This window comes from Oncorhynchus gorbuscha, linkage group LG13, assembly GCF_021184085.1.
Source record: "Oncorhynchus gorbuscha isolate QuinsamMale2020 ecotype Even-year linkage group LG13, OgorEven_v1.0, whole genome shotgun sequence".
Classification (NCBI taxonomy): Eukaryota; Metazoa; Chordata; class Actinopteri; order Salmoniformes; family Salmonidae; genus Oncorhynchus; species Oncorhynchus gorbuscha.
In genome coordinates this window covers 23,763,118-23,782,433 of record NC_060185.1, presented here as the reverse complement: position 1 = coordinate 23,782,433, position 19,316 = coordinate 23,763,118, and the positions used below count along the sequence as shown (strand labels likewise).

Sequence of the window (19,316 nt, the reverse complement as noted above, 5' to 3'; positions counted from 1 at the left end):
TAGGGTTACACACTAATTTACTGTCATGGTCTATGGACACCCTGAAGTATCCTTGGACACCCCCTGGCCACCCCATGTAGAAAACTCTAGTTCCGCCACTGCTTGCAAAGATGAGGATCCAAGAGAAAGGGAGGGATTGAGGTGAATCATAGTGGAATCTGAAAAGACACCTATCCCGAAAGCATGATGGTGTACTTATTACTACGTGCACATGCTAAACTAAAATCAATTCATGAGCTGGGTAGCTAATTAAGTGTGTCATTGTAGCAAATTATTTATAAACTAAAAGTCAGATATCTTAAAAATGTCTTTCATTTTTGTTATATGATCGACACAATAGGCAATAATTGATTTTGGCCCAATAGGTCTGGCATATTCCAACTTTCAAGGAGCTATCTGTTTTTTAATTGGGTTATTTTGCCTAAAAACATGTAGGCCTGCCTATATATATATTTTTTTAATCTGCCTCCCTGCCAGCCTGGCATAAGCAGCCAAAAGGGTGTTTAGCATTCCCAGTGGCTCTGCAAGCATGGAGAGGATATTCTCCACTGCTGACCTGCACCATCACATGAGCCTAAAGACATAGACTGGCCAAACTCCTTTCAAAAAATTAATTCAAAGCTACTGAGACTAATAAAGTAAATCAGCCTATATGCCCAATTTATAGACTATAATGATTTAATACAACAAAATGTTTTTTAAATGCTGAGCACTTGGTAATGTCCCTGACTCCCTCCCAGCCTTGTGTGTTGCACTCGCAAATGCTTCACAATGTATTTCGTTGTACCCTATAGCCTTGAAATAATTGAAATAAAATAGCCTAAATAATACATTTTCGTTCCTTCTTAGACTCTTTGTCTGGCTCCTGACCTATTTAGAGTGTTTATATGTTGTTTAACATGACATGTAGCCTATTTGAAATGATTCTTATATTCACCTTTTCATTAAAATACTTTTCATTCAAGTCATGTGGTTTGGTTTCAATACTTCAAAACCAAATGGTAGGTCTAGGTAGTCACAAAAATAGATGGGTGTTGGTTAAATTGTGATTTTAATGAACGTGAAAGGGTTTTTAGAGAGCGGGTGGAAAGGAGATGGAGCACCAGAGTGGTGCGCAATGAGGCGGATTTCCAACGCTCAACTGGCCGTTTGATTGTGTATATGGGTGTTCACTGTACATGTGTGCAAGCATGCACGTGTCCATTTCCCATGTGTGCTTTTGTGTATGTTTGCACTATGTTTGTTTGAAAGTCTGTATCAGTGTGTATTGGTCAGGAGCTGGTTGAATGGTCCAATCCTACAGTGTAGTGCTATCTGACTTCATTTGGTCTGGTCAGGTGAAGATGAGGTGCTGGTGCTCTAGGATCCTGTACTCAGCCTTGTGCTGCTCAAACAGCTTAGCCAGCGCCTCCAGGTAACAGCCATGCAGCCTGTCTGCCTCAGCTGATGAGGGGCTCACGTTCCTCTCCACCACTATGGGCTCTCCCACTGAGAAAGAGATGAAGGGAGGAAGGGAAGGGAAGGAGGGAAAGATGGGCCAAGGGTAGATGGAGAGAGAGAGAGTAAAAATACAGATGGGGTTCAGTGAGAGCAGAAAATGAAAGGCAGAGGAATTACAGAATGTTCAAATTTAGTCACTCAGAGGAGGAACAGGAGAGAAAGGGAGGGGAGAGATAAAAGAAGTGGAACAAAGGGCAAGACTGAGGACACATGAGTTTACAGCTCTAAGGTGATTTGATTGGCTGTAGCCCAGTGACCCTTCACTGTGGACGGCTCTGTTCCAGCTGGTCACGATGTCTTGGCTGACCCCAGCTGCTGCCACGGTTACAGTTACCCATAACACAGTTAGCTATGAACCAGTTGACCAGTTTCCCATATATGTCGGCTGATCTCCCTCTCCCCCAGTGAGCTTTTATTTTGCCATCTGGGTGATGACTAGCTAACTAGAAGATGTCCTTCAATCAGAGCACTGTGACTGCACATTGTTTCTGAATGTTGTTTGTAAATAGTTTAAGGAATATGTTTCCCCATAGACACAAATGGATCATATTTTAGTCTCTTATTCCTCGTCACCTCTCTCTTCCCATGACTTTCCACCCATATTGTCCCCCATCCCCCACTCACCAATGGTGTAGATGGGTTGTCTGTAGGGCATGAAGCCCGAGCTGTACTGGAAGACCCCCCGGGTGTGGAACAGAGGCAGGCTGAAGCCCAGGGTCTTCCTCATGCCCTCCTGGATGGTACGGACCAGGGAGCCCTTCGGGTTCTTCAGCTGATTAAACAGATCATTCTCCCCAAAGGAGAACACTGGCACCAGATGAGCCCTGCACGCAGGACAAGGTGAGAGAACAAGTCAGAATTTTTTACCAGCGGCATAATTCCACGCTTGACCGCAACCTCATAATTTGATGTTTGTGGTTGTTTGCAAAATCAATGTGTTTCAATGTGATCTGATCCTTTTTTGTTTGTTTTTTGTAAAAGAAATCTATGTTCCTGTCATTATTGCTCTCACACCAATCTATCTAAAGTGGAATGTAGAGCGGCTACCCATAATCCTTCTGACCTGAGTGTATCCTAATTCTGTTTTTAACAACTAAATGCCCAGTCAAATGAGTGAATCTTTCAAATCTCTGAGCGGAGGACATAAATGAGTTAATCATGCAGGTGTGTGTACTGTAATATTACAGTGCTTTTCCTTTCATCTCAACACATGGGTCATTAAAAGCCATGGGGTTAAGATTCATAGTTCACTTTATGGCCTACAGTACATTCAGTAATGGCCCTTATGGGGGAGATTTCAGTCAACATGAACATTTATAATACTTTATTTAAAACGAGATGGTTATAGATGATGAGTAGATTGACAGGAAATAAGGCAGGAAGGATGCATTTTTAAGTGTACAAGTGGACCCAGACAGAGACTCACCCACACCTGAGAGCAATCTTGACAAAGCCCTTCCTGTTGAGGGCCTCCAGGATGAGGCTCCCAGGCCTGGCCTCCAGGGACTCTGCCGTCCCGCCAATCACTATGATTGACACATGGGTAAGAATCTTCTTGGAACAAGAAACAACCCCTTAGGGGAGGTACAGCACAGTATACTTAGAACACATGTGGCCAGGAAAAAACTTTCACAGGGCAGAGTTTATTTGAAAAGACTTACAATATCCACAATATGAAGAAAGAATTGTTGACAAACTAATACTGCACTACAGTGTGCGACACAATGTTTGGACCTTGAAATGTAATGTTCGGGTCCTTCAAAATGCACTCCAGTATTTACCTAACCTTGAAAGCCCACTGACAGTGTTTAAATGAGAAAAAACAGAAGCATTGTGGTGGAATGCATCTGATGGCTATGGTTCATAAATACATCCCTAACAAGGTTCACCTGAGGACATAAGGTACTCCCGGAAGAATGGGAAGCCGAACCAGATGCTGAGGGTATGCAGGTAAGGAGTCATTCCTGGATAGAGCTCTTGGAAACCTGTGTATTCTGTACAGAAATTGCCAAACGCTCCGGCTACCAGGATTCCGTGAGGATGGAACCCCATCAGGTAGTTCCTTTCTGGGTCTAGGTCACATGTCTTAATCAGCTGACCACAGACACAGACAAGACATGAACAGTGAGAGGACAATGGATAAGACATAGGTTGAGTTCCTGCCTGACCAGATGCGCAGATGTTGCATTGTGTCAACCAATGGTCGTGTGCTACGTCATCGACTGTGCAGTCAGGCATCTGATGGTTATGTCATATGATGTGGTTAGCTGATATGTTAAATACCTATCCAGGCCTTGTAAGATCTGGCATACATCTGCAATGTAGTCGGGCAGGAACTCAACCTCAGAATGGGTGGACGTGACAGGGGCTGGGCCTTTAGCCATGGGATCACCATGATGTATTGGCCAATGACCACTTTACAATGGATTTGACCTATTTGAGCTATTAATACATCAAAGGGCAGGATAAAGGATAAAGAGTGGGTAGGCAGTCATGAGACTGTCATGTAGGCAGTCATGAGACTGTCATGTAGGCAGTCATGAGACTGTCATGTAGGCAGTCATGAGACTGTCATGTAGGCAGTCATGAGACTGTCATGTAGGCAGTCATGAGACTGTCATGTAGGCAGTCATGAGACTGTCATGTAGGCAGTCATGAAACTGTCATGTAGGCAGTCATGAGACTGTCATGTAGGCAGTCATGAGACTGTCATGTAGGCAGTCATGAGACGTTTGAGACAAACGTCCTCAATTACATTTATCATTCAGTTAATAGGTGTTCGCATACAAATTGTGATATTATTAATTCAACATAGAATTCAATCAGTAATTCTGAGTGTCATTACACACAGGCTGAAGTCTAAATTATGTAAAGAATGGTGCAATAACCTATTACTGTTGATAATAATGAGGCTTGATATTAGTTGGCCTCCATGCATCATTAAATGCATAGGCTACACAACCAGAACACGTCCTAAGCCTACTTACATGGATGGGGAAATAGTCTCCAAAGTGTTTCCACACGGTCCAGTGGCGTACCCAGTCAGACCTGCGGCCCCCAGCCTGAGGTGTGTCCCAGTCCAGGTAGAGCCACAGGGCATACAGAGCAGCCACGTGCCAGTATCCATTCAACACGATCACAACGTACACACAAAAACAACACTGCGCTAGACAGACAGGACAAGATGGAAGTGAAGAAAAATAACATCACATGAGTAAGCACTGATTTTAATTGACCCCAATCCTGGGCCACCATGGTTATGATTTGCTGAAGATGAGGAAGTGTGCAGAAGCCTACCTGTTACCTCCAAAGAGAAAGCAGAAAACCCATTGAAGAACTGCAGCTGTCTGTAAACTTCAGTTGAATGGGATATTCAACGGTGCAAGCTCTATCTTGACCATGTCTGCGGTTCCCACTCCCGGCTTCTAAAAAGTTCCACAGTCTTGGGCACAGAGCAGGGAAAGGGTCACTATCTTATGTCCCTGTCCTTGTCAAAATCTTTTTAATACTCAGCAGCTTTAACAAGGCGGTCATCCAAGGTCGTGGCATTTTGGCGAGACTTCATGCGCAGGACTATTCAAGAAAAATACAAATGATAGGCTATACTCATTTTTGTGTGCCTGGTCTCTTGCCATACACTTGACTTTATCAACTTCCAAATCACTGCTCTAAATGGGCTGCTATATGATTGCAATATCAGGCTTTCGCCTACACTTGTTTCTTTGTTCTAGCACCATCTTGTGGAAAACGTAAATTACAACCAAGGAGTTAAATTGAGTACACCCAGAGAAGAAGAGGAGAAGAGAGATTTTTTACCTTACCCAAACTGTCCACAAAAATAAATCACAATGTGAGGAATTTTTGTAAGGTGGTCAATGAGAGAGTTGAATTTGGTCTACAAAAATGTAATTGCCCATTTGATACATGAGGCATATTTGATCAAATAGAAGTTTTGTAATGGTTGGGTTGTTACGAATGCACTGATATGCATGGCATTTCAGCAACTTACCCAAAATGACTTTACATTGGGGTTGTGCCGGTTGTCATATAGATAGTTGAAGGACTCATCATGGATATTTTAGCATGGACATTGCCCTTGAGGGCTTCCACCATTTTAAAGTAGTCAAATGGGTGGGGATTCCTATGAGTTGAGCGCCATCAGCCAATGAAGAAGAAGAAAATGGACTACTTTAAAATGGATATAGCATCAATAGTGCGGCCCATGATGTCACAGATGCTATAATGGCACAGATACAAAGATGAGGGACACATATGGGACACATATTTACATTGCCAAAGCAAGTGAAATAAACAAAAGTGAAATTAACAATCAGAAATGAACTGTAAACATTAAACTCACAAAAGTTTCAAAAGAGTAGGGACATTTCCAATGTCATATTATGGCTATATACAGTGTTGTAACAATGTGCAAATAGTTGAAGTACAAAAAGGGAAAATAAATAAACCTAAATATGGATTGTATTTATAATTGTGTAGGTACTTCAGTTGTTGCCTTTTTTTTGTGGGAACCGGTCACAAATATTGCTGCTGTGATGACACACTATGGTATTTCACATAATAGATATGGCATTTCACCAAAATTTGATTTGTTTTCTAATTCTTTGTGGGTCTGTGTAATATGAGGGAAATATTTGTCTCTAATATGGTCATACATTTGGCTTGAGGTTAGGTAGTGTCTGAGCCCGGTGCCTCCCACCATTAGCTCTGACAAATTAAAAACCCTAGTCATTGACGACACCATTACCCACAGTATTATACTTCAAAATAATCAGCCAGTGATCATACATTGTATGATCCAGGGGGCAGGGCTACCGACATAAAGGTTCATCTGAAGATGGTGCTGGCTGTGGCTTAAACTGGCGAGTGTTGACTGTATCGGGATATTGTTATTCACATCGTCACCAATGATGTTTGGATTAAAATATTAAACCATCAGCAACATAGCTTCAGCATGTAACTTAGCTAGAAATATGTGTTGGCATCGAGTAATTGTCTCTGGCCCCCTCCCAGTTAAGGGGAGTGATGTGCTCTACAGCAGACTCAATCGCTGGTTTTCTGAACCTCCCAAAAGAAGGTGGAGGACTAAGCCTTTCCTGCTGAGGAGGGATGGATTCCATCCAAGCTTGAGGGGGGCTCTCATCTTATCTATCAGCGTAGACATGGCTCTAACGCTCCTAGCTTCACAATGAGATGGGGTGCAGGCCAGGCAGCAAGCTGTTAGTCAGCCTGCCCGCTTAGTGGTAATAAATTATCAATATGGACACTTCCTCTTCTTCCACCAACAATGGCCATTACAGAATCACCCACCACCAAAGGATCAAGCAGCGTGGTAACGGGCAGCAGCAGCAGGAGCAGCGCTATAAGGAGGAACGGACATGGGAGGACACTCTGGACGGCAAGGGTTGCTACACATGGGAATAGGTGGAGGCCGCCAGGAGAGCGGAGGCAGCAGGTAAAGGGAGCCAGCGCTTTGAGGGAACACGGCTGGCAAGGAAGCCCGAGAGGCAGCCCCAAAAATGTATTATGGGGGTGCACACGGGGAGGCACCGTGTTATGCCGTGAGGTGCACGGTGTCCCCGGTGCGCATGCATAGCCTGGTGCGGTACATAGCAGCGCCTCGTATCGGCCGGGCTATATTGGGCATCGAGCCAGGTGCCATGAAGCCGGCTCAGCGCATCTGGTCTCCAGTGCGTCTCCTCGAGCCGGGGTACATGGCACCAGCCCTATGCATGGTGTCCCCAGTTCGCCAGCACAACCCAGTGCGGGCTATTCCACCTCGCCACACTGGCCTGGCTACGGGGAGCATTCAGACAGGTAGGGTTGGGCAGGCTTGGTGCTCGAGACCTCCAGTGCGCCTTCACGGTCCGGTCTATCCGGTGCCACCTTCACGCACCTGCCCTCCGGTGGCTGCCCCCCGCACCAGGCTGTCTCTCCGTCTCCTTTCTACAGGTGCTCCCGCCTGTCACGCGCTGCCAGAGTCTCCCTCCAGTCCGGATCTGCCAGAGTCTCCCTCCAGTCCGGATCTGCCGGAGTCTCCCTCCAGTCCGGATCTGCCAGAGTCTCCCTCCAGTCCGGATCTGCCGGAGTCTCCCTCCTGTCCGGATCTGCCAGAGTCTCCCTCCTGTCCGGATCTGCCGGAGTCTCCCTCCAGTCCGGATCTGCCGGAGTCTCCCTCCAGTCCGGATCTGCCGGAGTCTCCCTCCAGTCCGGATCTGCCGGAGTCTCCCTCCAGTCCGGATCTGCCGGAGTCTCCCTCCAGTCCGGATCTGCCGGAGTCTCCCTCCAGTCCGGATCTGCCAGAGTCTCCCTCCAGTCCTGATCTGCCAGAGTCTCCCTCCAGTCCTGATCTGCCAGAGTCTCCCGTCTGTCCTGAGCTGCCAGAGTCTCCCGTCTGTCCTGAGCTGCCAGAGTCTCCCGTCTGTCCTGAGCTGCCAGAGTCTCCCGTCTGTCCTGAGCTGCCAGAGTCTCCCGTCTGTCCTGAGCTGCCAGAGTCACCCGTCAGTCAGGAGCTGCCGGAGCCGTCCGTCAGCCAGGAGCTGCTGGAGCCGCCCGTCAGTCAGGAGCTGCCGGAATCGCCCTTCTCTCCGGAGCTGCCAGAGTCTACCGCCTGTCCGGTGCTGCTAGAGTCTCCCGTCCATTCGGGACCTGTGGCTAGGGTCCTCAGTTCGAGGTCGGTGGCGAGGGTCGTCACTCTTAAGAGGCCACGGAGGCAGGCTAAGAGACGGACAAGGACTATGGTGGATTGGGGTCCACGTCCCGTGCCAGAGCCACCACCGCGGACAGACTGTTTCGGCTGTGGCTATGGAACAGCGATCTGTTCACAGGACATGCTACCCAGTCCCGGACCTGCTATTTTTCAACCCTCTCTCTCCCTCCATCTCTTTCTCTACCGCACCTGCTGTCTCAACCTCTGAATGCTCAGCTATGAAACGCCAACTGATATTTACTCCTGAGGTGCTGACCTGTTGCACCCTCTACAACCACTGAGATTATTATTTGTTATTTGACCCTACTGGTCATTTATGAACGTTTGAACATCTTGAAGAACAATCTTGCCTTTAATTAACAATGAGCCAAGTGGATAAGAGTGTTGGTCCAGTAACTTAAAGGGTTCTGGTTTGAATCCCAGAGCCGGCATGGTGGAAAAATCTGCATTCTGCCCTTGAGCAAGGCAGTTAAGCCCCAACAACAACTGTTCTCCAGGCATAGATATTGATTAAAGGAAAATTATTTTGGTATTTGTTCAATTAGTCAATTGTTGACATAGTTCCAAAATGTTCTACTTGTCAGCAATCACGTTTTCAAGATATGTAACTTTCAAAATACAGAAATCATCCCTGTATGATGCAATTTACATCATATGATGCATAACGCAGCAACACATGATGCAAAATGCTCATACAGGGAGCCTGGTTCCTCTCTAGGTTTCTTCGTAGGTTCCTGCCTTTCTAGGGAGTTTTTCCTAGCCACAGTGCTTCTACATCTGCGTTGTTTGCTGTTTGGGATTTTAGGCTGGGTTTCTCTATCGCACTTTGCTAAATCTGCTGATGTAAAAAGGGCTTTATAAATACATTTGAAAGTTACATTTCTTGAAAACTTGTTTGCTGACAAGCGAAAGATTTTGGGGCTATGTCAACAATGGACTAATGAAACAAATACCAAAAAATAGATTTGGGGTGAAGTTTTCCTTTAAGGCAACCCCCACAACTATCCGATTCAGAGGGGTTGGGTTGATTGACGGACTACCAGGACGTGTACTCTGAGCATACGCTGACCAACTGGCAAGTATCTTCACTGACATTTTCAACCTCCCTGTCTAAGTCTGTAATACCAACATGTTTCAAGCAGACCACTATAGTCCCTGTGCCCAAGAAGACTAAGGTAACCTGGCTAATTGACTACCGACACATAACACTCACGTACGTAGCCAAGTGTTTTGAAAGACTGGTCTTAGCTCAAATCAAGATCATTATCCCAGAATCCCTAGACCCACTCCAATTTGCAAACCTCCCCAACAGATCCAGAGATGATGCCATCTCTATTGCACGCAACACTGGCCTTTCCCACTTGGACATAAGGAACACCTATGTGAGAATGCTATTCATTGACTACAGCTCAGCGTTCAACACTATAGTGTCCTCAAAGCTCATCACTAAGCTAAGGACCATGGGACTTAACACCTCCCTCTGCAACTGGATCCTGGAGTTCCTGACGGGCCAACCCCCAGGTGGTAAGGGTAGGTAACAACACATCCGCCACGCTGATCATCAACATTGGGGCCCCTCAGGGGTGCGTGCTCAGTCCCCTCCTGTACTCCCTGTTCACTCATGACTGCATGGCCAGGCATGACTCCAACACCATCATTAAGTTTGCAGATGACACAACAGTGGTAGGCCTGATCACTGACAATGACGAGACAGCCTATAGGGAGGAGGTCAGAGATTGTGGACTACAGGAAAAGGAGGACCGAGCACGCCCCGATTCTCATTGACGGGGCTGTAGTGAAGCAGGTTGAGAGCTTCAAGTTCCTTGGTGTCCACATCATCAACAAACTAACATGGTCCAAGCACACCAAGACAGTTGTGAAGAGGGCACGACAAAACATATTCCCCCTCAGTAGACTGAAAAGATTTGGCATGGGTCCTCAGATTCTCAAAAGGTTCTACAGCTGCACCATCGAGACTATCCTGACTGGTTGCATCACTGCCTGGTGTGGCAACTGCTCGGATCTCTATACGAGATGGTGTCAGAGAAAGGCCCTAAAAATTGTCAAAGACGCCAGCCACCCTAGTCATAGACTGTTCTTTCTGTTACCGTAAGGCAAGCAGTACCGGAGCGCCAAGTCTAGGTCCAAGAGGCTTCTAAACAGCTTCTACCCACAAGCCATAAGACTCCTGAACATGCAATCAAATGGTTACCCAGACTATTTGCACTTCCCCCCACTCCCCTCTTTAAAGCTGCTGCTACTCTCTGTTATTATCTATGCAAAGTCACTTTAATAACTCTACCTACATGTATATATTAGCCCAATTACCTCGACACTGGTGCCCCCACATATTGACTCTGTACCGGTACCCCCTGTATATAGCCTCGCTATTGTTATTTTACTGCTGCTCTTTAATAATTTGTTACTTTTATTTGTTAGTCTTACATGATCTTTGTCTCTTAAGAAAAGAGTAGTATCATCAGCCAGTTCGGAAATGTTGATTTCTTTGTTAAAAATGGTTAAGCCATACAAATTTGCATTATTCATAATATCTAGATATAGAAGTTCCACAACCAAAATGAATAAAAATGGCGAAATTGAGCATCCCTGATGTACACTTCTGTTGATACTGAATCTTTTGGAAGTATTAAGGTTTAGTAACACAGAACTATTTACATCTTTGTAAAACATGCAAATTACTTCGATAAAAGTTTCACCAAATCCAAAATGTTTAAGAGACCTAAAGAGAAATTAATGTTCAATTGTGTCAAAGGCTTTACAGAAGTCCAAAAATAAGACAACCGCATTGGAGTCAATTGTATCTGAATGATCTTCAAGGTCCAAGACTAAACAAATGTTAGAGCTTATGTGACGGCCCTTCATTATTCCTGTTTGAGTTTCATTTATACTTGGCATTTATCGAGTGCACAGCCACTGATCTTACCAAGGCAAAATCGTGTTGGACATGATGGTGACGATGTTCTGCGAGTATTGTGAGGAGCCTTTCACGTGAGTCCAGGCAACAGCTGTTTAGATTTCTATCACTGAAATGAAATAACTAATAGCTGAACCTAATGTATTTTTGTGTGTAAAATAAGACCATGAATTAGTGGAAATGATAGTGATAAGAATTTCCTTTGCCCGGCCCCACTTTAAAATACTCCTCTTGATCTATGTCCTGTTCTCTCTCAGGGTAGAGGTGGTTGAGGTGGTGTACCCAGATGGCAGGACCTGCCTGTACCCGGTACTGTGTCCACTTACCATCACTCTGCAGTCTGTTTCCTTTTGTGGGGATAATATACTTAACAAAATTAGAAACGCAACATGTTAAGTGTTGGTTCCATGTTTCATGAGCTGAAATAATATACATTTTCCATACGCACAAATTATTATTTATCCCAAATTTTGTCCACAAATTTGTTAACATCCCTGTTAGTAAGTGTTTCTCCTTTGCCGAGATAATTTGTCCTACTGACAGGTGTGGCATATCAAGAAGCTGATTAAACGGCATGATCATTACACAGGTGCATCTTGTGCTGGGGACAATAAAAGGCCACTCTAAAATGTGCAGTGTTGTCAAACAACACATTGCCACAGATGTCTCCATTTTTGAGGGAGTGTGCAATTGTCATGGCATGCTGACTGTAAGAATGTCTACCAGAGCTGTTGCCATAGAATTTAATATAAATTTCTCTACCATAAGACACCTCCAACATCGTTTTAGAGAATTTGGCAGTACGTCCAACCGACCTCACAACCGCAGACCACTTGTAATCATGCCAGCCCAGAACCTCCACATCCTTCTTCCTCACCTGCGGGATCGTCTGAGGCCAGTCACCCGGACAGCTGATGAAACTGAGGAGTATTTCTGTCCGTAATAAAGCCCTTTTGTGGGAAAAACCAATTCTGATTGGCCATGTGAAATCAATAGATTAGGGCCTAATGAATTTATTTAAGTTGACTGATTTCCTTTAATGAACTGTAACTAAGTAAAATCGTTGTAATTGTTGCATGTTGCGTTTATATTTTTGTGCAGTATATATTAGAACCTGCTCGTCAATATTTAAATTCGGACTATCCCCATTCTATTATTTTCCGAACCCTCTACCTTCCTGCTATACCATGTGACTTCTCAGGAGCTGGCTTACAGGAAGGAGACTCTGTCAGCAGACTTCATCAACCGCAAAGTTGGCATCAGGTAACTAAGTGACTTGAAATAATATCCAAACCTGTTTCTGGAGATCTGGGGCGGCAGGCAGCCTAGTGGTTAGAGCGTTGGACAGTAACTGAAAGGTTGCAAGAGGTTACAAGTTAAGAATCTCGTTCTGCCCCTGAACAAGGCAATTATCCCACTGTTCCTAGGTCGTCATTGAAAATAAGAATTTGTTCTTAACTGACTTGCCTAGTTAAATAAATAAAAAATAGGAATGAGAGCTACTTACAGGGTTGGAAATGGATCACAGCAGTGATTGAATGAGGTTATGAGGCATGAGTTGAGATGTTCAGAGGCTTGACCAGTGCTGGACAGGATTTTACTGGGAAGACATACAACACACTACACAGTTAGACAAAAGAGCTAAGAATGATTTAGTCTAAGCAAAGAGCAATAATGTGATTGTGTATGTGATTGACTCTACATACAGTAATGAGAGGAAATTGATAGGGGTACTCACAGTACTTGGAAGGGAAACACTCAATGTGCCAGTGGGTGAGGGGGCACATGAGAAGTCGTGGCTTCAGTTCATGTCAGGAGAAAGTTTACAATGGTAGTGGAGTGGAGTAGTCGTCACCTCTTAATCAAGGAACATGAGGGGACTTGGCTGTACATACAAATAGCAGATACATTCCATTACAGCTGTGCCATCGTAGGTTTGGACAACGAGTTTCTCTATGAACTTAAACTCAGACATCTCAAAATTCATAAAGTCAAACAGACTGCGCGTCTCTCCCACTTGACACATCAAAGAAGCCCAAAACACGTTCCTGAATAAAACACTTATCATCCACATACCTGACAACTGCAAGCAGACTGGTGGCAACATAGGTCCCAGAGCAGTGGGGCAATTTTTAACAGTTGATTAGACTGAAACAATGTCTTGTTTTCATCTGATATAGCATGTCAGATTTGTAATGTTTAAGTGTAGCCTAGGCTGCTGCAACATTTATGCCATGAGTTTTTGCTTGTCTGTCCGGAGTGATTGTGTTATCATCTTTGTTAAATAAGTACTGGAGGTAAGTGGAAAGCCTCCCTCAGTGCTTGCGAAAAAAGGTTGATGCAACACATATCTCATTAATCTAACATTTGGAAGCTATGAAATCATTTGGAATTGTTTCGACATCCCAAAAAAGACAGCCGAAAGTTTGATATGTTCAGCAAGTAAAGCATTGTAATGTGTAATTACCTCTGCAAGCTCCTTGTAGTTGCCCCTGTTAACCAAACTTTCCCTCTGGTCGTGTCCTCTAAAAGCAAATTCTTGAATGCCCTGCTTTTGTTTTTTAATTTAGCTGAACGATTGATGTTCTTCATGTCACTATACCCACCTTTGACCAAGGCTCAGACTTTCCAAAAAGCAGGGAAGGCCAGCAATACAGGTGGCCTGATGAAAGGCTCCCTGTTAACCAGCTAATGTTATACTTTTGATATCAGTTTGTATTGAATGCAGAGGTCGACCCTCACTTTTAATTCGCACCTTTTCCATGTACCCCCAGAGAATGAAAGGGGTTCTTCAACAAAAAGGCCACAACATTTTCGTCAGCGTTGGCCATTCTACCATTCTGGTGGAGAAAACAGCACACTCATGCTGGTAGCTAGGTAGCTACTGAAGGTAGCAAGGCAAATGTAAATAAATTGCACTAACTGGACACACAAATAATGTTCTAAAACCAAGAAAACTATTTATAATGTACCTCCTCCATCTCCTGTGACATGAAAAAAACGAATTTGAATTGAATAATATCCCCAAAATGCTCAACTATAACTCTTCACTCTTAATCTCTATCCAACAATGTCACCAAGCCTCTCAACACACAGAACCCCCATAATGCTCTGTGTCACAATCCCAACACAACACAGTAGGTTCATTCTCTGAATGAACAATTATATGATTGGATGGACAACATGTCAGTTCATACTGCAAAAGCTTTCATTGGTTGGAAGATGTCCTCCGGAAGTGGTCATAATTACCATGTATGTCTATGAAAGCGGGTGAGTCCTGTACGCCCCCTAGGTTTTGTATTGAAGTCAATGTAGCCAGAGGAGGACGGAAGCTAACTGTCCTCCGGCTACACCATGGTGCTAGCGCAGACAGTGCTGTTGAAGTTACTGTAGACCTTCATTGCAAAACAGTGTATTTTAGTCAATTATTTGGTGACATTAATATATTTAGGGTAGTTTTATCTAAAAAGGATAACTTTTTAAATGTTTCACAATTTTTTAAATTTTAATTTCACTGAGGAGGATGGTCCTCCCCTTCCTCCTCTGAGGAGCCTCCACTGCAACATTTCTGCAGATGCTTATAAATGGTTTACATTGTACATATTTAGCAGACACTCTTATCCAGAGCGACTTGCATGATAATTATGGTTAATTGCCTTGCTCAATGACATTTTTTTAACATAGTCTGTTCAGGGATTCGAACCAGCAACCTTTCAGTTACTGACCCAATGCTCTTAACCGCTAGGATACCTGCCGCTGTTTGTTTGTAATGGTTTGTTTGTCTCCAGTGAGTCGACTGAGCACATCGCCCAGCTGTTAACCAAGATGTGCTTGGGCTCAGAGGTCACAAGCGATGGCGAACAGATCGAGGTGGAGATCACGCGCTCTGACGTCATCCATGCCTGTGACATCATGGAAGACGCCGCCATGGCGTACGGTTTCAACAATATTCCGCGCACCACGCAGCGCACCTATACCGTTGCCAGTCAGGTGAGGGTATTCTTCAGCAGGTTATTCAGGAGTGAAGTTGATTGGTTGTTGACTGGAGCTGCTGGTTGGGTGGTATTGTTTTCTATCGCATGACTGTTGTGTTTTTAGCTCCCACTGAATAAGCTGTCAGAGCTGCTGAGACAGGACCTGGCTGCTGCTGGATTCACGGAGGCCCTTACCTTCGCCCTGGTAATGACACCTCACTCTCTCTACCTTTTGTGGACTCCAGGAAGAGTAGCTTCTGAAAAAGCTAAAGGGGATCCAAATAATAAACATGCACACGCATTTCCATGTGTTGTATCTGTCTTCCTGTGCAGTGTTCTCAGGAGGACATAGCTGACAAGCTGTTGAACAACATCTCTGAGACAAGAGCATGTCACGTCTCCAACCCCAAGACAGCTGAGTTCCAGGTGGACCACCATTACTGTGGATTAATCATGTCTCTATGATAACATTACAAACTGCCCCCCTTTAGTCTCTGAATGATTTCTTATGATTGGTATAAATTACAGAAATTATCAAGTAAAACAGTTGAATGGATTCTATCACCCCCTGTTCATGTGAGTGTTTACTACAAAAGAGAGTGCTGGGTGGATTGGTCAGCGGCTGGTGGTAGTGTTAACAGCAGTGCTCGTCTTCTCCACCAGGTGGCGCGCACCACCCTGCTGTCAGGCCTGCTGAAGAGTGTGGCTGCCAACAGGAAGATGCCTCTGCCTCTGAGGCTGTTTGAGATTTCAGACGTGGTGCTCAAGGATGAAACCAAAGATGTGTTTGTGTGTGGGTGTGACCCAAGTATTCATCATGTAGTGTATTCACGGATATGTGTAGAAATAATGTCATTGTATGCCTGCCTTTCTAATTTCTTTATTAGGACAAACATGAATGTACATACTGATTCCCTCATACTCAAGAAGACACTGTCATTATCCGTTTTTAAAGACATCCCAATGGCCACGTTGTCCTCTGCTCTCCCTCTCAGATGTGGGGGCCAGGAACAACCGTCGTCTGTGTGCTGTCTACTACAACAAGAGTCCTGGGTTTGAGGTGATCTACGGCCTGATGGACAGGGTCATGCAGCTGCTGGAGGTCAAACCAGGCCAGGGCAAATGGCTACCACATCCAGGCTGCCGACGGTAAGACAACCAGGGAGCCATCTCAGTGGTTTAAACTGGACTCTCTCTCTGACTCCCTCATCCCCCCCACCGATGTGCGTGTCTCCTGCACAATCAGACAAGGGGGAAATCGATGGCCTCAAGTACCACAGAGAGAGAGAGGGATGAGGAGGTTGCAAAGAGGGAGAGCAGGGGTGCGGAGGACAGAGAGAGAGACTTGGAAATCAGGGGATAGAGAGGGAGCGTAAGAGCATGTAGTTTCAGCAGGGGGAGTCAGACTGCATGTGAGTCATGTCTGCTGCTGCAGTACCCCTGTCTGAGTTTACAGGGAGATAGACTGGCACATCCATGGGCATTTAGACTGCCTGAAACAAACACACTTACACAGCTACAAAGAAAACCACTTCAACTGTTACATTTACACGACTAGCAAACTATTATGCAGACCAGACATACAACACGCATGCAAAAAAAGATGTGCTCCTCATGTCCGTGTGACCTTAACCCCATTACAGGGTCATGATCTTATGCAGGACCTCCCGCAATGTTACCCTATGGGGGGAGGGAGGGACTCTTAAGGAGCAGATGCCCATGTTTCACTTAACTGTCAAATTCAGCCCTTCCTGTTCACTGTTAAAGGCATGCTTGACTGTCTGGTTAGTGTTGACCTTGGCTCAGAGAGAATGAATCTGAGAGGGTTTTCAGGGTTGGTGGAATAGGTTGTCACTTGTCAGGCTGGCTGGCTTGAACTTAGCTATTAGTGTACCATTTTTAAAGACTGGTTGTCATGGTGCTGCTCTGCTTTCGAAGAGACACACAATGTAGAGCGCTTTCTGTTGCTAGTTAGGAGTTAGCATGTGAACAGTGAGCTAAGGAGTACATTAGCTTTTAGGAGCAAAGCAACATGGGAAGAAGTGAAGCACCATGGAGAAGAGAACAGAACAGCATAGGAAAGGAACATGTCTGTGGAGTCATAGCAACCCTGAGCCTAGATGGGCTCCTTGAACAGGCTCTAAGCAGTCATTGTTTTAAAAAACATTGTCAGTGAGCTCTGTCTCACATCAAATCAAATGTTATTTGTCACGTGCCAAATGCAACAGGTGTAGACCTTATAGTGAAATGCATACTTACAAGCCCTTAACCAACAATGCAGTTTTAAGAAAATACATTTTTTTAAGTAAGAGAAGAATAACAAATTATTAAAGAGCAGCAGTAAATAACAATAGTGGGGCTATTTACAGGAGGTACCAGTACAGAGTCAATGTACGGGGGCACCGGTGTCGAGGTAATATGTACAAGTAGGTAGAGTTATTAAAGTGACTAACTATTCCACATATCTGAGAATAGTTATGTCTCATTATCTCTTGAGTCTCTCTCGTCTGTGGAAACATTTATTCAGAGACTACACTTTTGACGTTTATTTTCACTGGACCACTGAGAAGCCTCATCACTTGTCCTTCGTTCCCACCCCCCTCTTCGGTTTCCCCAATTTCAGATTCCACCTTCTTCCCTGGTCGCTGTGCTGAGATCTTTGCGCACGGGAAGAGCATAGGACGCCTCGGGGTCCTTCACCCTAGTGTCATCAACCACTTTGAGCTCACCATGCCATGCTCCGCCCTGGACATCGACATCGAGCCCTTCCTGTGATGTCACACCCAGATACACACCGAACTTGTAAGACCACCAAACTCATCAACCAGCACAGGTTAATTTACACATGCTCAGTCCATCCCAACACAGGTGTTCCCAGCTCTAGCAGAGTACGGCCCAACCTTCTCCAGCGGAACTCACGTTTTCACGCATATCTCCCATTGACATCACACTGAAAGCTTGAGATATGAGTGCAAAAGTTAGGATTCAAACCCAAATTAATTGTTCAGTTGATTTCATGCATGGTATTTCTGTTGGACAAATGTATATCAGTGTATGAAGTAACCATAGAAACTTTTGGCTGGTACAGTGCATTCGGAAAGTATTGACCCCTTGACCTTGTCCACATTTTGTTACGTTACAGCCTTTTTCTTAAATGGATTCCAAAGTTTAAAAAAAAGGATATATCACATTTACATAAGTATTCAGACCCTTTACTCAGTACTTTGTTGAAGCACTTTTGTCAGTGATTACAGCCTCAAGTCTTCTTGGGTATGACGCTACAAGCTTGGCACACCTGTATTTGGGGAGTTTCTCTAATTATTCTCTGCAGATCCTCTCAAGCTCTGTCAGGTTGGCTGGGGAGCGTCGCTGCACAGCTATTTTCAGGTCTCTCCAGAGATGTTCGATTGGGTTTCAGTCCGGGCTCTGGCTGGGACACTCAAGGACATTCAAAGACTTGTCCTGAAGCCACTCCTGCGTTTTCTTGGCTGTGTGCTTAGGAATGTTCGCGCTGCTAAAATACATCCCCACAGCATGATGCTGCCAACACCATGCTTCACCGTAGGGATAGTGCCAGGTTTCCTTCAGACGTGATGCTTGGCATGCAAGCCAAATAGTTCAATCAGCCCAGAGAATCTTGTTTCTGAGGGTCTTTAAGTGCCTTTTGGCAAACTCCAAGCGGGCTGTCATGTGCCTTTTACTGAGGAGTGGCTTCCGTCTGGCCACTCTACCAAGGCCTGATTGGTGGAGTGCTGCAGAGATGGTTGTCCTTCTGGAAGGTTCTCCACAGAGAAGCTTTGTCAGATTGAGTTGGGTTCTTGGTCACCTCCTTGACCAAGGCCCTTCATTCCAGATTGCTCAATTTGGCATGGTGGCCAGCTCTAGGAAGAGTCTTGGTGGTTCCAAACATATTCTATTTTAGAATGATGTAGGCCACTGTGTTCTTGGACCTTCAATACTGCAGACATTTTTTCCCCAGATCTGTGCCTCGACACAATCCTAACTCGGAGCTCTACAGACAATTCCTTCGACCTCATGGCTTGGTTTTTGCTCTGACATGCACTATCAAATGTGGGATTTTATATAGACAGGTTTGTGCCTTTCCAAATCATGTCCAATCAATTGGATTTACCACAGGTGGACACCAATCAAGTTGTAGAAACATCTCAAGGATGATCAA

The 19,316-nt window shown here is 44.9% G+C and overlaps 1 protein-coding gene and 1 pseudogene across 1 annotated transcript; one reads left to right on the top strand and one right to left on the bottom strand.

The window, feature by feature from the left end:
* Positions 1-1,022: 1,022 nt before the first annotated feature.
* On the bottom strand, positions 1,023-5,065 carry LOC123992253 (2-acylglycerol O-acyltransferase 1-like). Its single transcript, XM_046293430.1, has 7 exons — positions 5,010-5,065; positions 4,805-4,854; positions 4,488-4,666; positions 3,390-3,594; positions 2,927-3,026; positions 2,125-2,324; positions 1,023-1,488 (listed from the first exon to the last, which is right to left on the bottom strand). The coding sequence occupies exons 1-7, from the start codon at positions 5,063-5,065 to the stop codon at positions 1,334-1,336; spliced, it is 945 nt and encodes a 314-aa protein (XP_046149386.1). The 3' UTR covers positions 1,023-1,333.
* A 5,750-nt stretch (positions 5,066-10,815) lies between these two features.
* On the top strand, positions 10,816-18,120 carry LOC123992252 (annotated as a pseudogene).
* Positions 18,121-19,316: the final 1,196 nt, after the last annotated feature.